This window comes from Diadema antillarum, unplaced genomic scaffold (genome assembly GCF_040938485.1).
Source record: "Diadema antillarum isolate AM-2024a unplaced genomic scaffold, OU_Dant_1.0 scf00000142, whole genome shotgun sequence".
NCBI classification, from domain to species: Eukaryota; Metazoa; Echinodermata; class Echinoidea; order Diadematoida; family Diadematidae; genus Diadema; species Diadema antillarum.
The window spans coordinates 728,165-751,999 of record NW_027271031.1 but is presented as its reverse complement, the minus strand read 5'-3'; the positions used below and the strand labels follow the sequence as shown (position 1 = coordinate 751,999).

Here is a 23,835-nt window from a genome sequence, read left to right as displayed (position 1 = left end):
TTGTGTGTGGTGGTGCATGTCAGGCAGGAGTGGGGTAGTATAAAGAATTAGGTTCAGTGTTACAAGTGTGTCAGTCGTGTCAGTGCAGATAAAGGATTGTTAACAATTAATTTCCCCCAACATCACATGATCACTCACATCCCGCCACAAGACAGCCGCAAGACATCCAGGCAACTCAAACGTCTGCTTAGCAGGTAATTATTTTATTTAGTTTATCTACGATATATGTTTGATAATTTCTATTGTATGATATGTTTGTATGCTACATATACTCACTATATACTCATTAACAGTTATACATTGTTGAATGTGTTGCAAAGTGCCAAAAAATATTGCCAAGTATGCCATGTAACTATTAACTCATGCTCAATTTATATTTGATATATTGTGTTTATGACTCCAGATTTGTTATACTCAAAAACATATAATTCGTTTCACAAACAGATATTAAAGCTGAGGAAGACCACGGTCGAAAGCTTCACAACTCTGCCGGTTTCATGCGACATCTTCTGTTATCTACATTGTCTCAACTATATATATATATATATATATATATATATATATATATATATATATATATATATATAAATATATAAATAAATAAATAAATAAATATATATATATATATATATATATATATATATATATATATATATATATATTGCTTTGAGAGGATGGCCGCAGTGACTTTGTTGTGCTCATAACTGACAATAAGTACGTGTATTAGCCTACTTACATGTAAAAATGTTTTGTTTGGTGTTGTTAAACTCTAAAACATTAAAAACTTGGAAGTAAAATAACGGGTTTGTACTTGAGTGATCTTTACCTGGGTCAGTGATCAACTTACCCCGTGTGACACAACTTACCCCAGAGGGTGGATCAACTTCCCCCTTAAATGGGGCAAGTTGAGGCATTTGACCTCTATTTTTTCAAAGGTCATACTGAATTTTTGAGTGAGAGTTAGTGAGAAATAACTATCTAAAAATGTGTACTAGTAAATTAGTAATTTAACAAGAAGCAAAATACTTTTTATTGCAAAATTATCAATACTTTCAGTCAAAACGTGCTAAAAGGAAAAAATGGCTCAACTTACCCCACATTTCCCTACTATAACATCAACAACTACTGATTCATCAGTATCGACACGTCATTTATTGATGGTTTTTTTTTTTTTGATAACTCAGGCAGTGGTACATCAGAGAGGTAAAAGGCCATTCATTTTCTTGTTTCTCGCTAATGTTTTTGCAAGTCCTTCCCAGAAGAGCATTTGCTGGTATCTTTCTTCCATCCATTGGAAGTAGGGCTTATTCTTACTAAGGAACAGTCGTACCAGATAGGGAAGCTGGTTGTCCGGAATGTCCTCGCGAAAGACCATGACGACGTTTTCTAGTTGGACGTCGTTCATGTGCGCCACGGCCATTTGGAGCGTCATTAGGTAGTTGGCATCGTTGACAGATGCATTGCTAACGATTACAAGGTTCTTGAAGCTATTCTCAATAACACTATTGATGGCGTCATAGCGCGTACCCCCCAGGGGCAAATCGTCGTCGCCGCACACGATCCTGTCGCGAAGGAAGTCTGGAAGATGCTCCTGGACAGCATCCAGAAACTCCTCAAGTACCCAGTCGTCATCTTCATCCGGGTAGATAATATTGAGGTCGTAACGGTAATCCTGGTGCTCGCGTGCGTCCTCCAACTCGTAGTATCCAATGATAAGAAGCCTCAAATGAAAACACTTGTAGTTCAGCCACCATCGGTTTCTCCAAGCCAAAACTGAGCCAGTAATGAAAAATATGATCAGCACACTTGCAGAAATGTAAACGGTCAGGTTTGGTCCACAGACGTCGTCAGGGTAAAATTCTAAAACTGATTTTCCCACAAATTTTGAGATAGACTGAGCTGAGCAAACAGTGGTCCGGGGATTTTCCAATGTCAGACTACCTTGACTAAGGAAACCTCTAAACCAAGCGAGGTTGCAAGTGCACGAAAGTTGATTCTGAGATATGTCAAAATATTTCATCGGAAGGAAGGTGTCATCTTCTACGCCATTGAAAGCGTTTTGATATAAAGAGACCATGAACAATTTCTCATTTTGCCTGAAGAGGTCCTTTGGAAGGATTCCACTGAGTTTATTTGTACTCAAATGCAAGAAACGCAGAGATTTTAAATACCGGAAGTGATCAAAAGTAACAGAAACGATATTGTTCTTATCAAGATATAACTTTTCTAGAGATGACAAATTGGCGAACAATTGCGTGGGAAGGCTTGTAATTCCACATTTTGTAAGATGTAGTTGCCTCAAACGGAAGAGACCGTCGAATGTATTTGGAAACAGAGTGCCGAGCGGGTTTCTTTTTAAGAAAAGTATCTCAAGGTAAGATAGTGAAGCCAGTACTGGACCAGTATTTATAACCAGTTTGTCTCGGGTCATGGCAGCAGAGCTCAAATCGAGTTTGCGAAGTGAGTTCAGTCCGTCAAATGATGTGCTTCCTATTGCAAAGTTGTTATAGGATAAATCAAGGAATGACAACCGTTGAAGATATTTGAAGGGGACTGCTAATTGTTCTAGGAGTCCTAGACTTCTTAGATATAAGCTTTCTAAATTTTCCAAGCCGGTGAAACCGCTATACAACATTTTGCGAATAGGATTTGACCTTAGGATGAGACATTTCAAGTTGGACAGAAATGAAAATTCACCGGAATTCAAAGAAAATATACGATTTTTGGATAGGTCTAATTTTGTCAGAGACGCAACTCGAAAGAAACTTTTAGGAATCTCCTCAATTCTATTCGCTGATAAATTCAACAAAGTCAGAACTTGGAGTTTCGCAGAAAGCTGAAAATCCAAGTACATGAAGTTATTTTCGGACAATACCAGGTTATGTAGATTTGGAACATGTTGCAGCACTGGTTCTGCGATAGTTGTCAAGAAATTCTGGCTTAGGTCCAGTGTTTGCAGCGATCCAAGGCCCTCAAATGAACGATTTTGTAAACTTCTTATCCTACATGATCTAAGGCTTAATGACAGTAATCCATTCAATCCATTAAACAATCCTTCTGAAAGAAACGATACTCTGTTCCCAGAGATAGATAGGTTTACGAGAGGAGGAATTTGGAGAGTGCTGTTGATTTGGAAGCCGCGGATGCGGACAATCGTGCCGCAAAGTACATGCAGATATTCCAGTGAATCCATCCCAAGAAATGAATTGAACGTGAGATTTTTTATATTATTACTGTCAAGTTCCAGCCCCCTTACATTCTTCAAACGCCGAAATGCGCCGTACGGAACATGAGTGATGTTGTTTTTAGACATTTTAAGTAGGGAAATATTTGCCTTTGTAAGCGGCGTAAAGTCATTGACATTAATTCTTGTGATGTTATTCCTCGTTAGGTAAAATTTGTTGATCGTTGTAAGAAGACGTCCCGTGAAGCGAAATTGATTCCTGCAATTTGCATTAAAGCTCAAGTTTGGCTTAGAGCGGAGCTGGTTTAGTGCGCTGAGGGGAATTGTAGAGAAATTGTTATGGGAAAAATCAATAAAATGAATATTCGGATTCATCGAAAATATGTATGCATCCAGGTGGATGAGATAATTGTAACCTAGGATTAGTTCTTCTAGGCGCCGAAGGGGATAAAAAGCTTCCTTCGCGATATGTTTTAGCTCGTTTCTTAAGAGTTTCAATGTTGTTACTGCAGTCACATCAACGAATGACTTATTGGAGAGGATTTCAAATTTGTTTAGAGTCAGATCAAGAATTGTTATGTCCGGCGGTAGATAAGATGGAACTTCCCGAAGGCCGCGATTACCGCACCTTGCCACTAACTTCTGGCCTTCGGACCGAACCGTGCAGGGATGGCTGGATGAATGCCTCACATATTCTGTGGTCAATGCAAGGGATCCCTGACTCGCCGGGTTACAGAGGCAGGGGAGAAGAATTGCTATGAATCCCGCAAGAAATATGAAAACCATGACGACGACTTGTTGACCGAGGCCTGTGGCGTGTCGTTATGTTGTTGCGGATCGTGTAATACGAGACAACGAATCGTTGACGCCTTTTTTTTCGTAACGTTATTTTCGCTACTCCGCCTGAAACAACGCAATAAAGAATAAAAGATGACATTGGAAAGAAGAGAAAACAACATCTTTTCCGCAAACTTTAACCCTCCAGAATCATGATAGATTAAGGTACATTAGTGCACAGAAAAATGTTACTACTAGAATAACAAGATGGTTGTATGTCATACTGAATTCAAAATATTTCGGTACAAAAACATGGAAAATGTAAATGCTTTGTTCATATTATGTGGTATTCATTATGCGCATATTTAGTGATTATGTTGGAACGGTGAAAAATAAGCTTGAACTTGCAGTTGAACTTTGACTCTCTCCAAAAAGCGTGGAAAAACATGGAATTTATAATTACAAAAACTTCTCCTCAGTTTTTCGATCATGATGAAATTTCGGTAATTTTTCAACTTTATATTAACCTTAGTGATCACAGAAAAAACTTAAAGCGAGGTGGAATCGATTTGCTTCGTACAGCTGATTTTTATGTTGACAGGCACTTTCAATGAACATGTGGTTGAAAAAAAGAGGATGTATTATTCAGTATCTATGAAACTAAGATGACGGAATAAATGTCCTATTTTGATAAAGAACATTGTCTTGAATGTGTATCTGTCACACTATTTTTTACCTATGATTTTAGAATGTAAATTCTATAGTATACAATGTTGAGGTTGGCTTGAAATATGAGAAAAATTTACAAAGCAATTTGACACAAGTTGCACAGGAAATAAGTTCTGTCAATCATGACACTACAGTACGGAATATTTAGATACTTGTATTATGCGTGGCTGTATTTTTATTCCTTTTTTACGTGAAATCCTGACAGCAGAGTGACCTAGTAAAAATTGTTAGAAACACACACACACACACACACACACTAATGTATAAAAATTGACATTCAAAAGGATTGACAAATGGACCCCTATATTCATCATATGAATATACTTGTTTGGAACAAATTTAACGGGCCGGGGGAGGGGGGATCCTCACAACCAGACTGGTAAAATGCCAATTCGTCTTGTGTAGAACAAATATTTGCTTTTCCAAATTCAACAAATTCTTCCGTCGAGATGTTTTCATTGCAACTGATTGACAAATTGCCCTACATCGACGTAAATAAGCACTGACTTGATCAGTGTTTTAGTAGTAGCCATGATAAAATATCATGGGCGTACATAGTCGAGCAGGATTCGAACCTACGACCTCCTGATCACCGGACAGGCGTCATCTCCACTAGACCACCGAGCTCTCGCTCGACGGAAGAATTTGTTGACTTTTAATAACAAAGCAGTACCCGCTGCATGCTATAAGGATTAGAACCAACACTTGCTGTCGGGCGAAAGCTCGGTGGTCTAGTGGAGATGACGCAGGTCCGGTGATCAGGAGGTCGTAGGTTCGAATCCTGCTCGAGTATGTACGCCCATGATATTTTATCATGGCTACTACTAAAGCACTGATCAAGTCAGTGCTTATTTACGTCGATGTAGGGCAATTTGTCAATCAGTTGCAATGAAAACATCTCGACGGAAGAATTTGTTGAATTTTAATAACAAAGCAGTACCCGCTGCATGCTATAAGGATTAGAACCAACACTTGCTGTCGGGCGAAAGCTCGGTGGTCTAGTGGAGATGACGCCTGTCCGGTGATCAGGAGGTCGTAGGTTCGAATCCTGCTCGAGTATGTACGCCCATGATATTTTATCATGGCTACTACTAAAACACTGATCAAGTCAGTGCTTATTTACGTCGATGTAGGGCAATTTGTCAATCAGTTGCAAATATTTGCTTTGCTTCCATATCATAGTTGAAACACAAGCTTGCATCTTCAAACACTTCTAACAAAACTGTTCTTCATTGACAAGCTATCAAGTTGAACTCTTGTAATAAATTAAATGGTTGACTTCAGATACAGTCACATAACCCATCAGTTCAAGCGAGTGGGTATACAGCTCGTATGCTTTCTCTATTAGAATCACTGAAAATGATCATAGAGCAATTCCGCGTCATGTTAAAAGTTTTTTTTTTTCAATTTTTGGTGTCGGAACCGCTGGATGAGGAGACTACTAGAGGTTATGACGGATGAGTGGACAACAATATGAAGAAAATACATAGTATGAAGAGAATTCCACAAAAATTAATTTTTCATGAAAATTACACATTCCGTCAACTTGATACTGACATATGTTAAGTGTAGCAATAATCTCCCTGCTCTCTGAAAGCGATTAGTCAAGTGCTCTTTCATTATGCTAGAAAAGTGATTTTAGTGGAATTTTCTTTATTATTTTCTTTATATTGTTGTCCACTCATACGTTTTATGTAAAAACCTCTAGTAGTCTCCTCATCCAGCGGTTCCAACACCAAGCTTTAAGAATTCATAACTTTTGCATCGATAATGTCCGATTTTCCTCAAACTTTAACTGATGCTGTTCTTTTAATGTTGCCACTTTCACTCTATCCACATTGCTCTTTCGGGTTTGTGTTCCCTTTAAGGTTGTGTAACAAATAGACAAATGTCAAATCAAGAAACAGGTAATGGCCAAAGCATATCCACAGTTAATGAATTGTAACTTTACACATGTTTCAAAGAAACTCTTTTCATCTATATCATCCATGTACTGGAATTAGGTGTCATGACCTTGACAGCTCCCATTTGCCCAATCACGAATCTTAAGTCTTCAATCTTCACGAAACATTCGGCCAATAACGACGTTTAGTGTTGAAAGCATTTCAGTTTAAATAAAGTAAATGTATCATAAAAAGGATCACAAAGGATTTTTCAAATGCCGAAAATGTTACAACTGTGGACAAAAAATTAAAATCTTTTTTCAAGAGTTTTATGATGGAGTACACATATATTCACATGGTAAGCAATAAGGAAATAATTAATCTAAAATATTGTATATAAGGTGGAAAAATATTTTTCTGGGGTGTATGTAGATTAAGTACTGTAGATTATGTAGATTTTCTGAAAATCTAGTTCTAAAGATTTATGAAATTTATGAATATGCAGGCATTATGTACGTAAATCTTACGTACACACTCACACACACACGCACATGAAATAAAAAAAATAACATCAATTGAGCTGATACATTCCTGATACAAAGGCCACCTGAAGCAATAATCATACCCCAAACATGGAAAAAAGTGTTTAAATTATACCATGAGAAAAGTGCAATCTAGGTAATAACTTGGGTATTTCTATACTGTGTCTCTATAGGAAATCTACCCACCAATATTTATTTCCCATCATGATACTATGCCAAAACTTTTTTTTTTTCTCCGAGAGACGTACATCCTGTCTTAAAGTTATCAAATGGGGAGGACGACTTAACATTTACTACATTTTTGACAAGTCTCAAAGGGCAATTACCTTCTGGTTTCACGCTGAGTATTGAAGCTTTGAAGAGGTTGTTCCCATGATACCGGATTCCAAGATATAGGAGCTGATTTCAGTGAAATATGATATTCCTTTCACTTTTATCATACACCTCTGTAAACCTGGCTCGATGAAGCATGGTCAGCTATAACGCTAGTCTCTTCATAGCTCCCTAATGATCAGTTCTTTCGACATGCCGTTAATATTATGTCCCATCGCACCGACGATACGGTATGGTAATGTTAGAGTGAGCAAGGAGCATATAATCAACTCCTTTGTTGTACTGGACGTCAATTTCCTCTAGATGCTGTTGAAATTCACTATCTTTCACAACCAGGGCCGGAGCACATCGAAAGCGATAGCACAAATAATTTTCAATTGATGCAATGTCATAAAGACGATGGTGTGGACATTTAGAAAACAACTCACGAGTATCATATGCAGAATAATGTTTGAAATGCTATATCAACAACATACCCGTATGCACATTATGTCCGTTGTGTATCGGAAAGATGTGATTATGGGTTGAATCAGTTTAGTTGCAATTACATGTACTTCCCTTTCGTCTTTACACTGTACTTCATGTATATATATATATATATATATATATATATATATATATATACAGCTTGTCCTACTCACCATATCGTTTGTGAATTTGAAGAGTTTATGAAATCATTTCCTTTAATTTCTATGCAAGCACATTACGAAACTTGTTATGAAAATACGGTCATGTTCACAGAGTAGTCGAAGAAAAACAGTGAAATGTATGTTATTGTAAACATTTGTGTAAACTTCAAAGCACGGATCAACTTTTGCATACACACACACACACACACACACACACACACACACACCCACACACACACACACACACAAATCTTACGTCAACACTGAAGAGTATACCAACACAACGTCACATCTGTCAATCTACCACTTTACTAGCCAATTATCATAACTGGAAAACAATGAACATTACAGCCCTTTTGCAATTACTTAAAACTCTCAAGTTTGTTTGTTTGCTTGTTTTATTTCCGTCATGAACATACATACAGATATAAAAGACAACATAAGGTACAAGGAAAATGATACATCATGCATAAAATGAAACATACATACAGGTATAGCAAATGAATAGTGTGACACATCATCGATATACAAAAAGAATAGAATGTAGGATCATAGAAAGATAACGGCTGGAAAGCCCATAATCAGCCACACTTTTCAATAATTCCCAAGTGTAAGATAAAGCATACAATCTTTATATTTTCTGATTATATTGGTGTGTGTGTATCTTATATGACATCATCTATTACCTTACGAACCTTATTTTTGCTGGGAAACGAATACAAAGACGAGTCAGCAACTCATAATGATGTATAAACTTTTAATCAGTTCATTTCATACACTTCAAGTGTAATAGGCATATCTAATAACTTAATAGGGAATGGTTATAGAGTAAAGAGGTGGACTGTACAGTATCGCAATTTTGTATGAAATATTCAAAGAACAGCAAGACTTTTTTATCTTATTCTAACAATGACAGTGATAGCAACATCATATACGTCAACTTGACGTAAACACGAAAGTCATTATCACCAAATGAAAATGAACATTCATTTTTGTTTTCTAACATTGATTTACTAAAAAAATATATAGAAATCATGCTAGTGAAACATTCGAAATGCACGTAAAAAATGTTTTGCCATTTTTTTGAATGATTTCGAACATCCTCATTCGGGCATTTAAAGTGGAATCATGTAACAGGTTTCGTTAAAAAGCAACGGAGCAAGATAAGAAACATATAGATTGGTATAGGACCACTATCGGAACATTTTTATCACAGTTGGGTATGGGAATCTATAACTGGATTTTTTTTTGTATTTTTGTTTTTATTGAAAACTATAACATATGCCATGAAACAAAGTACATACCATACCTGTGAAAGTATGATGCTCGATGGAGCATAAATGAACACACAACCAAGACAACATAATACAATACAATACAATACAATACAATACAATACAATACAACACAACACAACGAAAATATCTCCCTGCATATACAGTGGAGTCCCGCCATAACAAGAGCCATGGAAATAAATATTATTACGTTCTATAAAATAATAATTACATGTATTGAAATTACACAATAACAGGGAGAAGCATTCGCAATAATTTGAGATAACGGCCCGGTGCCACTTTTGAAAGAAAAAAGAATCAAATACAGATTTGTCGACTATTAAAAGGTAAGCTCCCCACCAATTCTCTCTAAAGGGCTTTTTACACTTGTGTTTCTTAACCCCGGACTTTCTCTGACCCAGGACTATCGTTAGTCCCGTACCAATTTTTTCAGCTTTTTACACTCGCCAATTAGTCCCGTACTATCTCTTGTCCGGGGCTAAGGAGAAAACTGACCTTTTTACACTCGTATTTCTTAGCCCCGGACTTTCCAAATCACATGAATATTCATAATTACGCTGTGTACTGTACACGTACACGCACGCACCGGCAGCACTTGATTACCTCGTTTCTGATTGGTCAGTGAGGGTCGGACTTCGTCTCCGTCGCTTAGCCCAGGATTATTTTTTCGTTCTGTTTACACTCACTTGCTTGGCACCGCAATTTCTTCACTGCCCACTCTGCAACCACTTTGGTTGTCACAGCAATTTGCCTTTCGACCAATTTCCGCGCATGCGCGCATGGTCGAGGAATATGCAACTTGCGTATTCTTTCGCACCCAGAACTTGTCACGTGTCCAAGGAGATACCTGTCTGCCTTTTCCTCCAGGAATTGGTCAGGCTAGCTTTATTTTACTTTTTGTTTGTTCATGAGCTTTTAAAGGTTTGTTATTCTTATTCTTTCTAGGGTTTCTGCTCTGCAAATCAACCATGATAGCAGTCCTACCAGATTAATCCAGCTTGGAGGCCCCTCCGACCCACAGATTTTCCTTTCTGGACCTATTGTGGTACCCGACTGCCTGCACAGTAGAGCAAGTCGTGGTCCCTTTTCCATTACAGGATTAGCTCTTCTTACTCATGTTATAATGGGGCTCTCAATGGAACAGACATTGTCTTCTAACATTGCTGTTTTATAACATGTGGCTGAAAGGGGAATTCAGTCTTTCAGTGTGTTTCTAGTGCTTGACGTTTCGAAGACCTACATAAAACCGTTATTCCGCAATATTTACATACTCGTTAACATATGAAAAAGTTCTACATCAGTGGTTTCCTTGAAGACTTATGTTCAGCTCGATATTGAAAAAAAAAAATGTAGCGTTCATTTAGGAATTAAGTGATCATGATTTATTTACACTATTTTTAAATCCACAATGTGACATGTATAAAAATATAAACGCGGGAACTTAGAGTTATGTACATTTATTACGCTACGGTAAGATCAAGCATTCCTAGACACTACCGAGCCACTAATTAATATGTGTCTTCCGGTCATTTGACTGTGTTTCTCTCAGTCTAATCATAGGTCAATCAGAGAGGTAAAAGGCCATTCATTTTCTTGTTTCTCGCCAACGTTTTTGCGAGTCCTTCCCAGAAAAGCATTTGCTGATATCTTTCTTCGCTCCACTGAAAGTAAGGCTTATTCTTGCTAAGGAACAGTCTTACCAGATAGGGAAGCTGGTTGTCCGGAATGTTCTCCCGAAAAACCATGACTATGTTTTCTAGTTGGACGTCGTTCATGTGCGCCACAGCCATTTGGAGCGTCATCAGATTACTCAAGCCTTTAAAAGCGGTAGAGGTCATTTCACGAATCGGGTTTGATGTTAATATGAGATATGTCAAGTCAGACAGAAAAGAGAACGGACCGTTTTTTAAAGAAAATATATGATTGTTTGACATGTCCAAGGTCCGCAGGTGGCTATCTTGAAAAAAACTTCGTGGAATATGCTCAATTCGATTAATTGATAAATCTAGGAAGGTCAAATGTTGGAGCCTTGTAAACAGCTGAAAGTCCAAGCGAAAGAGCTTATTGTCGGACAATAGCAGCTTTTGAAGATTTGGAACATGTTGCAGCACCGGTTCCGCGATAGTTGTCAGGAAATTCTTGGATAGGTCCAGTATTTGTAGAGATGGTAGACCCTCAAATGTGCGATTTTTAAAACTTCTTATCCTGCATGATCTAAGACGCAATAATGATAAAATATTCAGTCCAACAAAAGCTCCTTCTGACAGAGACGATATTAAGTTCGTTGAGAGAGAGAGGTTAACTAAGGGGGGAATGTGGAGAGTGGTGTTGAATCGGAAACCGCGGATTCTGACAATCTTGCTGCCTTCTAGGGTCAGATACTGCAGTGAATCCATCCCAAGAAATGAATCAAGAGTCAAGTTTTTCAGGTTATTTTTGTTCAGTTCTAGACCACTTACATGCTTCAAGCGCTGAAACACGCCAAATGGAATGTATGCGATGTTGTTTTTATACATTTTAAGTCGGTTGATGGTTGCCGTTGCTAACGGTGCAAAGTCATTTACGCTAATTTTTCCGATGTTATTCTTTGTGAGGTAAAACGTATTGATCTTCGTAAGAAGGCGTCCTGTGAAGCGAAATTGCCTCCCGGAATTTGCATCAAAACTGACTTTCGATGAGGAGCGTAGATGATTTAATGCTTAAAGGGGGATCGACGTGAAATTACTATGTGAAAAATCAATAAAATATAGATTTGGATTCATGAAAAACATGTCTGCATCCAGGTTGATGAGATGATTGTAACCAAGGATCAGCTGCTCGAGACTTCGAAGTGGGTAAAAAGCTTCCTTCATGATATGCTTTAATGGGTTTCTCAACAGTTTTAATATGGTGAGTGCAGGCACATCAACGAATGATTTATTGGAGAGGATTTCTATTTCATTCAGACTCAGGTCGAGATTCGTTATATCTGGTGGTAGATAAGATGGTACTTCCCGAAAGCCGCGTTTGCCACACCTTGCTACAAACTGTTGCCCTTCATGCCAAAACGTGCAAGGATAATCTGATGAAAGATCGACGGATTCGCTGGACTCTCGTCTCCTGAAGTCAGGGTTACAGTTACAGGGGAGAATGATTGCGAAGAATCCTATCAGAAATATAGAAGCCATTGTGAAAGCTTGTCGACCGAAATCGTGACGTTGTTGCAAAACGTCCAATACGAGACAGAGGCAACAAATTGTTGACGCCATTCAGCAACCTCCCCTTCGCTGCTTTGCCTGAACAATACGAAAAACAAAAAAAAAAGTGACGAGGGGAGGAAGAGAAGCATTATCACTATTCCATACTTCAGCCCTCATTATGATAAACGAAGACATGTAATAGTATTACAATGGAAAACAGGATGGTATTATGCTGAATTGAAATCAATACATGTCAATATTAGTACCGCAAAAGATGACCGAAGCACAACCACCGTCCCCTTTCCCCTCCTAAACACAAAATATTAAAGAGCTCTTTGTCGGTAGTGATGGAATGATATGACTACTTTAAATGTGTAAACGAATGAATCTCCAAATTTGGTCCTCTTTTCGTGCAATTTTGACAATATCAATTGTCTAATTTAACTCTAGTTGATTCTGTCCCCATTGATGAAAGTACTCTTGAACACGAGGTAGAATGGCATTTGATGTACATGTGACTTATGTACGCTTTGCTAATAGAGGCACTTTCAAAGATCAGGTTGTTTTTGAAATACCTGTATCTTCAAACATTCATTACAAGATGGTGTTCAGGGATATTATCAAGCTTTCAAGTTTAAAATCGCTATGGGCATCTTTTTTTTTTTTTTTTTGTTCAGATGCAGCCAGCTTCAAACATTGCTTAAACCAGTGCTGGACCGCGAAGCTCTCTCAGGTGTGCCGCAACGTCTCCCGAAAATGAAATAAAAGGGAGTCGGATACGATCTCACTGGGCCTGGAAAAAACAGACAAACTGCAGGAGCCAAAGTAGGCCTGGGACTAGTAAAGGTTAAAAGTGCATGTACTAGCTTAACCCAGTAGACCGAGTTTACTCTGTACGTAGCGTTTTTGGATCATGTCCATTTGCAGAATCAACTAAAGTGATCTTATCATACTGAGCAATACCACACAATGTTCAAGTTTGCCGAAAAAAATAGACAAATGTAAACTAAGAAGGGAAAGATGATCAAGGAAAATCAATGTAATAGATGTAAATTTTCACGCTTTTTTTTTCAAAGCTGCTGAATTAGCAGCAACGACATACTGTATATCAATAAAACGAGTTGTTTGCGCAACGGACCTTCCATCGTAAAGGTGATCACGAATCTACTGAAAGTACGTGAACGATTATCCTGACAATTATGGCATTACTGGGTACTGGGGTAAGTATTTTAGCTGATATAAGGTAATTTCAAATTATCAAACGAGATAACATCAGTTTCTTGATTACTTTAAAAACAGATATTGAAAGTGTTTCACCTTTTGAAAAATAAAACACCTGCAATTTTAACGAGTTCTCATGTCTACACCTTCACACAACGACTACAACAAAACAAACCAAACAAAAAACAACAACAAACTGAGCATTACATTTTGTTGAAAATAAAGGAACATAATTTCCTGTAGTGGACACATTAAGAGCGTTTTCAAATAGACTTGTGAAATTGAAATCATCTTGTAAATATATATATATATATATATATATATATATATATTTATATATATATATATATATATATATATTTATATATATATATATATATATATTTATATATATATATATATATATATATATATATATATATTAACAATTTGAAGACTTGAAAAAATATTCTGAATTAGTACGAGCGAGTGAGCCGAAATTTGTATATTTTCGCGTCATCATCACGTTTTGTTCTTATCTCCTTTTTGTTTTGATAAATTTTGGCGAGCGAGCGCAGCGAGCGAGCCGAAAATTTTTGTACTTCAGCTTACAAAACATGGAACTCTTGTCATTTTTTACTTATCAAATCTTACAATTCTAATCAAGATATAGTGAAGGCCTTATAGATAACGATTTTTACCAACAAGCTAAGGAATTGAAGAAATACTCTAAATTAGTACGAGCGAGTTAGCCGAAATTTGTATATTTCCGCTTCATCATTATCACGTTTTGTTCTTATCTCCTTTTTGTTTTGATAAATTTTGGCGAGCGAGCGCAGCGAGCGAGCCGAAAATTTTTGTATTTCAGCTTACAAAACATGGAACTCTTGTCATTTTTTGCTTATCAAATCTTACAATTCTAATCAAGATATAGTGACGGCCTTATAGATAACGATTTTTACCAACAAACTGAGGGCTTGAAGAAATACTCTAAATTAGTACAAGCGAGTGAGCCGAAATTTGTATATTTCCACGTCATCATTACGTTTTGTTCTTATCTTGTTTGATTTTTTTTGGCGCCCCCCCCCCCGTATGTTCGAAACCGTTGGCGCCTTCTTTTGATCCAATTGGCGATCGCTTCAGAACGAAAGAAATTGCAGCCGCTGCTCAGTGAAACATTTTGCCTGCTAAATATAAAATGACATGTGTGAACACAATAGACATTGTCATTTTGTCCGCTTCATCATCACATTTTGTTCTTACCTTCTTCTTCTATATAAAATTTAGAGAGCGAGCGCAGCGAGCGAGCCGAAAATTATATTTCAGCTTACATAACATGGAATTCTTGTGTGAACACAATAAACATTGTCATTTTGTCCGAGTCATCGTTATGTTTTGTTTTTATCTTTTTTTGATTTGGTTTTCTGCCCCCAGCTCACGAGTCATACAGCCCATGGGTTCGACACTAAGCAACAAAGCCCATGAGTTCGACAGATACAACACGGGGCTTGATGTGTCGGTCTCGTGGGCCTTGTTAGCTATAATAAACAATCTGAAGCAGATATACATGGGTGGATCTATGATCCATTACACAGAGTTGGGTGGAAAAAAACAAGCAAAAAGGTGAAAACAAACGAAGGCAAAAATATTGATTTTTTTTTCTATTCTAATGCGTAGGGTAAGAAATATGACTGGAAAAAAAAATACATACTTATAGCTTCTTTCATGAAGCTTCGCATTATTCTATCAATTAAAATGTAACAGCACTCCCATGTTCAACTTTGCTTCTATGGGTTAAATCTAGATTGATAAAATTCGGAATCAATTATGACATCACAGCGCGGAATTTTATATGCAGCCATCTGAAAATATTGCCTTAGTTTCTAATTCAAGAAGAGCTGACTAATAACTTAGCATATTATAAAAACAAAAGAAATGTTTTGAAATAGTAACATGATAGGCATGCAATCTAATTAGATTCTGAGATAGATTTATATTGAGCTCCCAGAGGACCTATAGACCAATGTGATTATGCCTCCTAGCATTAATCCTGTGTTAAAAAGCGATTCTGTGGGCGAATCCTCCTGTCTCGGGATTTAAACACCAGGTAGGTTGCGATTATTCAGTACATTTTTTACAAGTCCCAAGCAATTCTCACCTTATTCTTCTGGCAAATCGGTGAATAGAGATTTCTTGTTTTGAAGAAAGAATTTTTATTCCCGCTGGATTAAGAGCCACACGTGGGGTAAGCAATCACTCTCTTCTATAAAGCTTTGTATGTAAAAGGATGGGCTACTATAAAGCACAAGTCTATCAAGTCTTTGAATGAGACAAGCTCATCCAGCTTGCCATTTGCATTCTTTAACTATCACATTGGCAATGGTATCACAAGCGTTAACCATGCCAATTCGACTCTTTTCCGGTACTGGGCATTACTTCCTTATTGTTGCGGTTAATCCCAAATGGTTGTCTAATTTTAGAATGTCATAAAGAATAATAACACTGGCAAATACAGTTTTGGAGTGCTTTACTGTCATCAAAGCCAAGAAAAATGTAATTAGTGATGGCAACTCGCTGGTATCTTTTGGCATAGTATTGAGCAAATGCCTGTGATGTTTCCGTTGTGTATCGGCTGATGTGATAAAGTACGCGTTAAAGCAATTTTATATCAAATACTTCCTTCTCGGTGTTACACTGTATTGTCCCATCCTTAAAGCGGAATTCATCGCGGACATACGTGTAAATTAAGATAATGCAACAATATGCATATAAAATGTCAGTGAAGTTTGAGGAATATCAGACAATTTGTTCCAAAAATATGCATTTTTCAACTTTCCATGCCGCCATCGGTGGATGAGAAGCCTACAAAAGCTTGTGACACCAATGCAGAATAATGATATAAAGAAATTATAAAGACACTCCAACATATCTTATCTTTCTAGTACATTGAAAGGGTAATTGACTTATTTGTTTCAGAAATCAGTCGAAATTATATAACTATTATAATCATGTGATTAACAAATCGAAGGAAATTGTCTGCTTCATTCGAAATTAAAATTGTGGAGATCCACAAACTGGTCTCCCTTAAGCACGAAGAAAAGTCTGTAAAGCAAAATTTTTGTATCATACAGAATATTCATGACACAAAAATTGTGAATGTTTTGATACTTTTTCTTCTTATATTGCAAGGCTCTACTGGAATTCTGCAGTGAATGATGACAACGATTTTTAAGATCGGTGCACATGTCATGTTAAAAAGAAGACGCAGAGTATTGGTCTCCCATTATCTGATGATGATGATGAAAATTAACGACCTTTTCCTCTGTAAAATCAAATGTCATTAATTGCATTCATATGGCGTTCCCTCCATAATGACACAACAGAGACGAAGAAAGTCAGTCTCCATAAGAACAAGGAAAGAGTTTAATAAAACAAGATATCTACATTGTGGTTTAATTGAGATATTTGGGGTTAAAGCTGCTAAAAGCAAAGAAGATTAATAAGAAAATAAAGATAGGTCTTATTTGAAAGCGCTTCTTCAAGAATATTCCTTGTAATGTTTAAATACTATTGAGATACCACTGGGAAACTTTTATTTTGCTCCCTCTGTAGTTGCACTACGTTGATATTCTTAAAAATAGCGCTTTGCACATTTTGTAAGCAAACTCTTCAAATAGAAAAATACATGACTTCGAATATCGTAATGATACGCTGTAATCCATGGCTAGATTATATTGAATATTCACGATTCACAAACATTATCAGTAAAAGACAAGGTAATAAGTATAACATTATGTGAGATATCATTCATAATTGCTGTACAATCGCATCTGATATGAGCACACATATCTAGTATATAATTGAACTTGTTGTTAAAATGTATCATAGTCTAGATTACATTTCATATTGTGATTCATAGCAAGAGCAGCGTTCCCTTTCCAGGATGGGGGGGGGGGGGTGGCTCTTCCAGTAGGGACTTTTTAAAAATATACATTGCAAAATAAATGGTACATATCTGCTTGAAAATGGTAATTTGATAAAATAATTAGGGATTGCAGTTGAATGTCATTGCTCCTTGAATTAGTCAGAGTACATTTTTTTATATTTCTCCGATTTTTAAAATAAGATACCATTTTTTTTTGAATTACCTAACTTTGATGTACACAATAGATATAAAATCGTAATCTATTGGCCACACCGTTTGTTTGTTTGTAATTCATTCATTCATTCATTTATTTCCATATCAAAACATAACATCTACAAATATCAAAACACAATTGCCTTAGTACATTTACACTTTGAATGGAGGGACCATAGAAAGCACACACGAGGCTTGTTGGAAATGATCCCCTACAAACAATTATCAATACATTTCAACTAAGCAATTATCATACAAATTCAATTGATAAAACACTGCTATGCAACAATGCAACACTACTATAGTGAGCTAACTCGTTACACTATCCCATCGAACTACTTCTACATCATGTTTGGTGGTTAACACCGAAAATTTTGTATTGAATTTTCTTCCGTTTGAATATTCATTTTTGGTCAGATTCACATCATTTTGTGACTTCCATAACGTTGAGAACTCTATTTCCTTAAGAACCTTCATTTCTTACAGGCTTTAGCTTTTTGTTGGTTTCGTTTATGTTTCTTCTCTTTCTCTCTCTCTCTCTCTCTCTCTCTGCCCATTTGGATTTTACACTTCTCAGCATAATGGTCATGTGCAAATTGAACTGTATATTGTTCATGAGGTGTATTTTGTGTTACCAAAAAGTACATGCATATGAACATGAACATGCATATACCATAGAAGTGAACCACTGTTGTCATTATGGTGTGTATTCTTGTGGTGTGGTTCAAGTGCAACACGTTTTCCTGCCTCTTTGAAAAACTTGGCAACATTACCTATACAATCTTCTACTTTGCGTAGGACCAGCTGTGCACGCGGGCTTTCGGTGTCAGTCATATAATTGAGGCCAAAAAAAAAAAGTCCAGCATGGATTCACAAAAATAATGTTATGATCATGATGACAATATCAGTTTTATACTCCACTCAATGATTGGTTGTCGTAAATGTATTTCTTCGATAAAACACACACACACACACACACACACACACACACAGTAACGAGATACTGATCATGGTCTGCGCGTTTGAAATGTTACTTCAAGTCAAGATTGCGATCACTTTACGAAAGATCTGGCTGCCAAGAAGATTTTGAAATCAATAATGGTATTTGCTCTGACTCTTCTTTTTATCTGATTAAATTCGTATCTGACTGAGCTATATATTGGCAAATTTAAAGAGGTAAAATGCCATTCATTTTCTTGTTTCTCGTCATTGCTTTTGCCAATCCTTCCCAGACGAGCATTTGCTGGTATCTTTCTTCCGTCCATTGGAAGTAGGGTTTATTCTTACTGAGGAACAGTCGTACCAGATAAGGCAGCTGGTTGTCAGGAATGTCCTCGCGAAAGACCATGACGACGTTTTCTAGTTGGACGTCATTCATGTGCGCCACGGCCATTTGGAGCGTCATCAGGTAGTTGGCATCGTTGACGGATGCATTGCTGACGATCACCAGGTTCTTAAAGCTATTCTCAATGACCCGATCGATGGCATCATAGCGCGTACCTCCCAGAGGCAAATCGTCGTCACCGCACACGATCCTGTTGCGCTGAAACTCCGGAAGATGCCCTTGGAGAGCTACCAGAAATTCTTCAAGAACCCAACCTTCGTCTTCATCGGGGAAAATAATGTTGAGGTCGTAACGGTAATCCTGATGGTCGCGTGCGTCCTCCATCTCATAGTATCCAACGACAACAAGCCTCAAATGAAAGCACTTGTAATTTAGCCACCATCGGTTTCGCCAAGCCAGAATTGAGCCAACTATGCAAGTTAAGATCAGCGCACTTGCAGAAATATAAACAGTCAGGTTTGGTCCACAGACCTTACCAGGAAAAAATTCTAAAATTGGTTTTCCTACAAATTGTGAGATAGATTGAGGGGAGCAAAGAGTAGTTTGGGGATTGCTCAGTGTCAGATTACCTTGGTTAAGGAAAGTTCTAAACCAAGATAGGTTGCAAGTGCACGAAAGATGATTCTGAGATATATCAAAATGCCTCATTGGAAGGAAAGTGTTTTCTTCTATGCCACTTAAAGCATTTTGATATAAGGAGACCATGTACAATTTTTTGTTTTGCCTGAATAAGCTTTTATTAACGTTCCCACTCAATTTATTTGTTCCCAAGTGCAAGTAGCGCAGTGACGTCAAATACTGGAAGTGATCAAAAGTAACAGAAAGGATATTGTTCTTGTCGAGATACAGCTTTTCTAGAGACGATAAATTGGCGAATAATTGCGTGGGAATGGTTGCAATGCTACATTTTGTAAGATGCAGTTCTCTCAACCGGAAGAGGCCATCGAATGTATTGGGAATCAAAGTGCCGAGCGCGTTTCCTTCTAAGAGTAATACCTCAAGATAAGAAAGTGCAGCCAGTACAGGACCAGTATTTAGAACGAGTTTGTCCCCGGTAATGGCGGCTGAGCTCAAATCTAGTTTTTGCAGTGAGATAAGTCCATCAAATGACGTGCTGCCTATTCCAAAGTTGTTAAATGATAAATCAAGGAATGTCAACCGCTTGAGATATCTGAAGGGGACTGTTAATTGTTCTAGAAATCCTAGACTTCTTAAATCTAAGCTTTCTAGATTGCCCAAACCGGTAAAACCACTGTAGGACATTTTGCGAATCGGGTTTGATTTGAGTATGAGATACGTCAAGTTGGACAGAAAAGAAAATGGCCCGGATGTCAAAGAAAATATACGATTTTTTGACATGTCTAAGGTTGTTATTGAAACATCCTGGAAAAAACTTTGAGGAATTTCGACGATTTGATTCGCTGATAAATCTAAAGAGGCCAGATGTTGGAGCTTCGCTGAAAGCTGAAAGTCCAAGAGAGAAATCTTATTGTCGGACAATACAAGCTTCTGTAGATTTGGAACTCGTTCCAGCACTGGTTCCGCGATAGTAGTCAAGAAATTCCTTCCCAAGTCCAGTATTTGCAGTGACCATAAACCCTCAAATGTGCGATTTTCTAAACTTCTGATCCTGCATGACCTAAGATGTAATGATAATAAAACATTCAACCCATTAAAGACTCCTTCGGATAAAGACGATACTCTGTTCATTGAGAGATATAGGTTTAGTAACGGGGGAAAGTTGAGGGTGGTGTTATATCGGAATCCGCGGATTCGAACAATCTTGCAATCCTGCAGGTTGAGATGCTGCAGTGAATCCATCCCAAGAAATGAGCTGAATGTGAAGTTTTCTATATTATTTTTGTCAATTTCTAGCCCCTCTACATGTTTCAAACGCTGAAACGCGCCAAATGGAATGTATGTGATATTGTTTTTATACATTTTAAGTCGATAGATATTTGCCGTTGTTAACGATATAAAGTCATTTACGCTAATCCTTGTGATGTTATTCATTGTGATGTAGAATTTGTATATCCTTGTATGAAGCTCTCCTGTGAAGCGAAATTGGTTCCCGGCATTGGCATCAAAGTTCACCTTCAAAGAGGGATTAAGCTGGTTCAGCACTGTAAGAGGAATCGCAGTGAAATTATTATGTCCAAAATCAAGGAAAAAGAGATTCGGATTCATTAAAAACATGTCGGCATCCAGGTTGATGAGATGATTGTAACCCATGATTAGCTGTTCGAGGCTTCGAAGTGGATAAAAAGTTTCCTTCATGATATGCTTCAGCTGGTTTCTCGACAGCTGCAGTTTCGTTACTGTAGGTAAATCAAGAAATGACGTATTGGTAAGGGTTTCTAGTTTGTTCAGAGTCAGGTCGAGAATCGTTAAGTCTGGCGGTAGATAGGGCGGAACTTCCCGAAGGCCGCGATTGCCACACCTTGCCACAAACTGCTGACCTTCGTGCCAGAACGTGCAGGGATGATTGGATGAATGACTGGCGGATTCTCTGGTCAATCCGCGGGATTCTCGACTAGGAAGCGCAGGGCTACAGCAACTGGCGCAGATGAGAAGACTGGCGAGGTGCCCCGCTAAAAAGATGGAAGTTATGGCGAACGCTCGTTGGCCGGTTCCTTTTTCGCGTCGTGACATCTTTGCATATCTTGTGGTACGAACGACTCGCAGACAACGAATTAGTGTCATACGAAATCTCCCTTTCGCTGGTCTGTTTAAACAAGGGAAGAAAAAAAAAACTATTTGAGGAGTGAGAGGAAACAGCATACTTCAGTCCTCACTAAAATAAACAAAAACTAATCAGGATGGTTATATGCTAGATGGAATAGAATAGTTGTCAGTACAATGATCCGTTGCAACGTGTGTACTATTGGCACATTTCATTTGTAACGTCAAAGATAGCTGGAAGAGAAAATCAAACTCTCGGGTCAGATAATTTGTTGGCGTTAATCATTCATGCAATATACTTTATTATGAAAATGTTTTCGTCAATACTCGGCAAAATGTTCATAGTACTTGGTATGTAAACAAGAAATATAATTTGTCGCAAAAGATAACGGTCATTTCCACCCCCCTTCTGAAGAGAAAGCATGAGAAAAATGCCATTCTGGTCCTGTTTGAGTCATATGGCTGTTTCCTATATAGATCCCCTTAACTTTTTTTTTGTTGCGATGTTGATGAAATTCCTGTTGTTGTGTCTGTTTGAGTTTGCCCCTCCCCCTCATTTGAAATAAACTAGAGCGCCATATAGAATTGCACTGGCATCTGCAGACTGTATCTGAATTTACTACTCTCAGCAAAAACAGCAGAAAGTAAACATTTTTCAGGTCAAGAGGGAAGAAATTTGAAATTTTACTTCAAATTAACAAAGTGTAAAGTAATAGTCGGTTCTTGCATATGTCTCATGAATTCTTAAATTCCTAAATTGAAAGACTGAAAAAAAAAAGGAATTCTGTCAATTTTATCACCATAGCGGCTTACTCCATATGGCAATCAAAGTTTGAGTTGACCGAAAATTCTTATTTTCCCCTTCAACTTCCGACCTTTGCTTTTGTTTGAGGATATAAAGAGATAAAGGGAACGAAAACTTATTTCTGCTATTTCATTCATGCATCTCATTGTGTTAAATTGGTCTTTTGTAATCATTGCTATTTTGAAGCTCGTTTTTAAATAAATGGCAAAATGTTACAATTTTTACTTCTGTTCCTTGGAGGGAAACAAAAAAACTAAACCCAAATGTGTTCACTAATGTGTAAAGTTTATCTTTATATTTACCTAACAGGTTGACAGCCAAATAGAAACTTAATATGATATATGACAAAACAATTCTTTTCAAAATCTCTTATGAAAATATGAACTGGAAAAAAATGTTTCCTTTTTTTTAAATCTTTGCTGAGTATAGGTGACCCTGCTCCACAAAACAAATAAAAAGTCGCCAGATATGGAATTCTAGTTAAGAGCATATTCTGAAAGAGCAGACTTTAAGCTTTGTAATGATGTATAACTCAAATCAAATGGACTCTCCTAACCTAATAATCAAAACATTGGAAAGAAAAAGTGTGAACTGAGAAAAGAGGCTATGAAGTACAGTGTCTATTCAAGCGCTTAATCTTTACCAAGCCGTGCTGGCTGTGCGATGAATGGGACAAAAACAGGATGTAAACCACAGAGTAACAACAATGAAGTGATTATCAGATTAAACTGAAATTATACATGCCTTATCAACACATTCTTTCCTTAATTAGTGCCAACTTTCAAAGTAGTAGCATCATCCTTTCAAAAGTTATAGGAGGTGAAAGTGAAGAGTGTGTACAAGGTTTTTAAGAAATGTAAAGGGACTCCAAAGACACAATTAGTCACACAATTCTGTCGAAAAATGTAGAGATAAACTGCTAAAAACACACTTTCCTGCCCGTTTTATGATCCCAAATTTTAGCATAATGTAGAAGAAGACTTGTTCTTTCAGAAAATATGAAACAGTCAAAATTGGCTCGGTCGACCAATTTCACCTATTTTCAGTCCTCATACAAAATCAGTGCGTACGACTTTTTGTTCGTTTTGTGGTGCACGGTCACATATTATAGAAC

The 23,835-nt window shown here is 37.3% G+C and overlaps 1 protein-coding gene across 1 annotated transcript; it reads right to left on the bottom strand.

The window, feature by feature from the left end:
• Positions 1 to 1,195: 1,195 nt before the first annotated feature.
• On the bottom strand, positions 1,196 to 19,558 carry LOC139721376 (toll-like receptor 4). The gene is made up of 3 exons (XM_071632690.1): positions 19,177 to 19,558; positions 2,876 to 3,054; positions 1,196 to 2,221 (listed from the first exon to the last, which is right to left on the bottom strand). The coding sequence occupies exons 1-3, from the start codon at positions 19,556 to 19,558 to the stop codon at positions 1,196 to 1,198; spliced, it is 1,587 nt and encodes a 528-aa protein (XP_071488791.1).
• Positions 19,559 to 23,835: the final 4,277 nt, after the last annotated feature.

What these genes read in the sequence shown, in the direction of transcription:
- LOC139721376 (XM_071632690.1), bottom strand. Translation starts at nt 19,558, where the DNA reads ATGGAGGACGCACGCGACCATCAGGATTACCGTTACGACCTCAACATT. An exon ending in TCTGGTACGACTGTTCCTCA is followed by an intron (nt 3,055 to 19,176) that starts GTAAGAATAAAC and finishes TTCTTTCAGAAG; the next exon opens with GATTGTTTAATGGATTGAAT. An exon ending in TTCCAAATCTACATAACCTG is followed by an intron (nt 2,222 to 2,875) that starts GTATTGTCCGAA and finishes TCTCTAGAAAAG; the next exon opens with TTATATCTTGATAAGAACAA.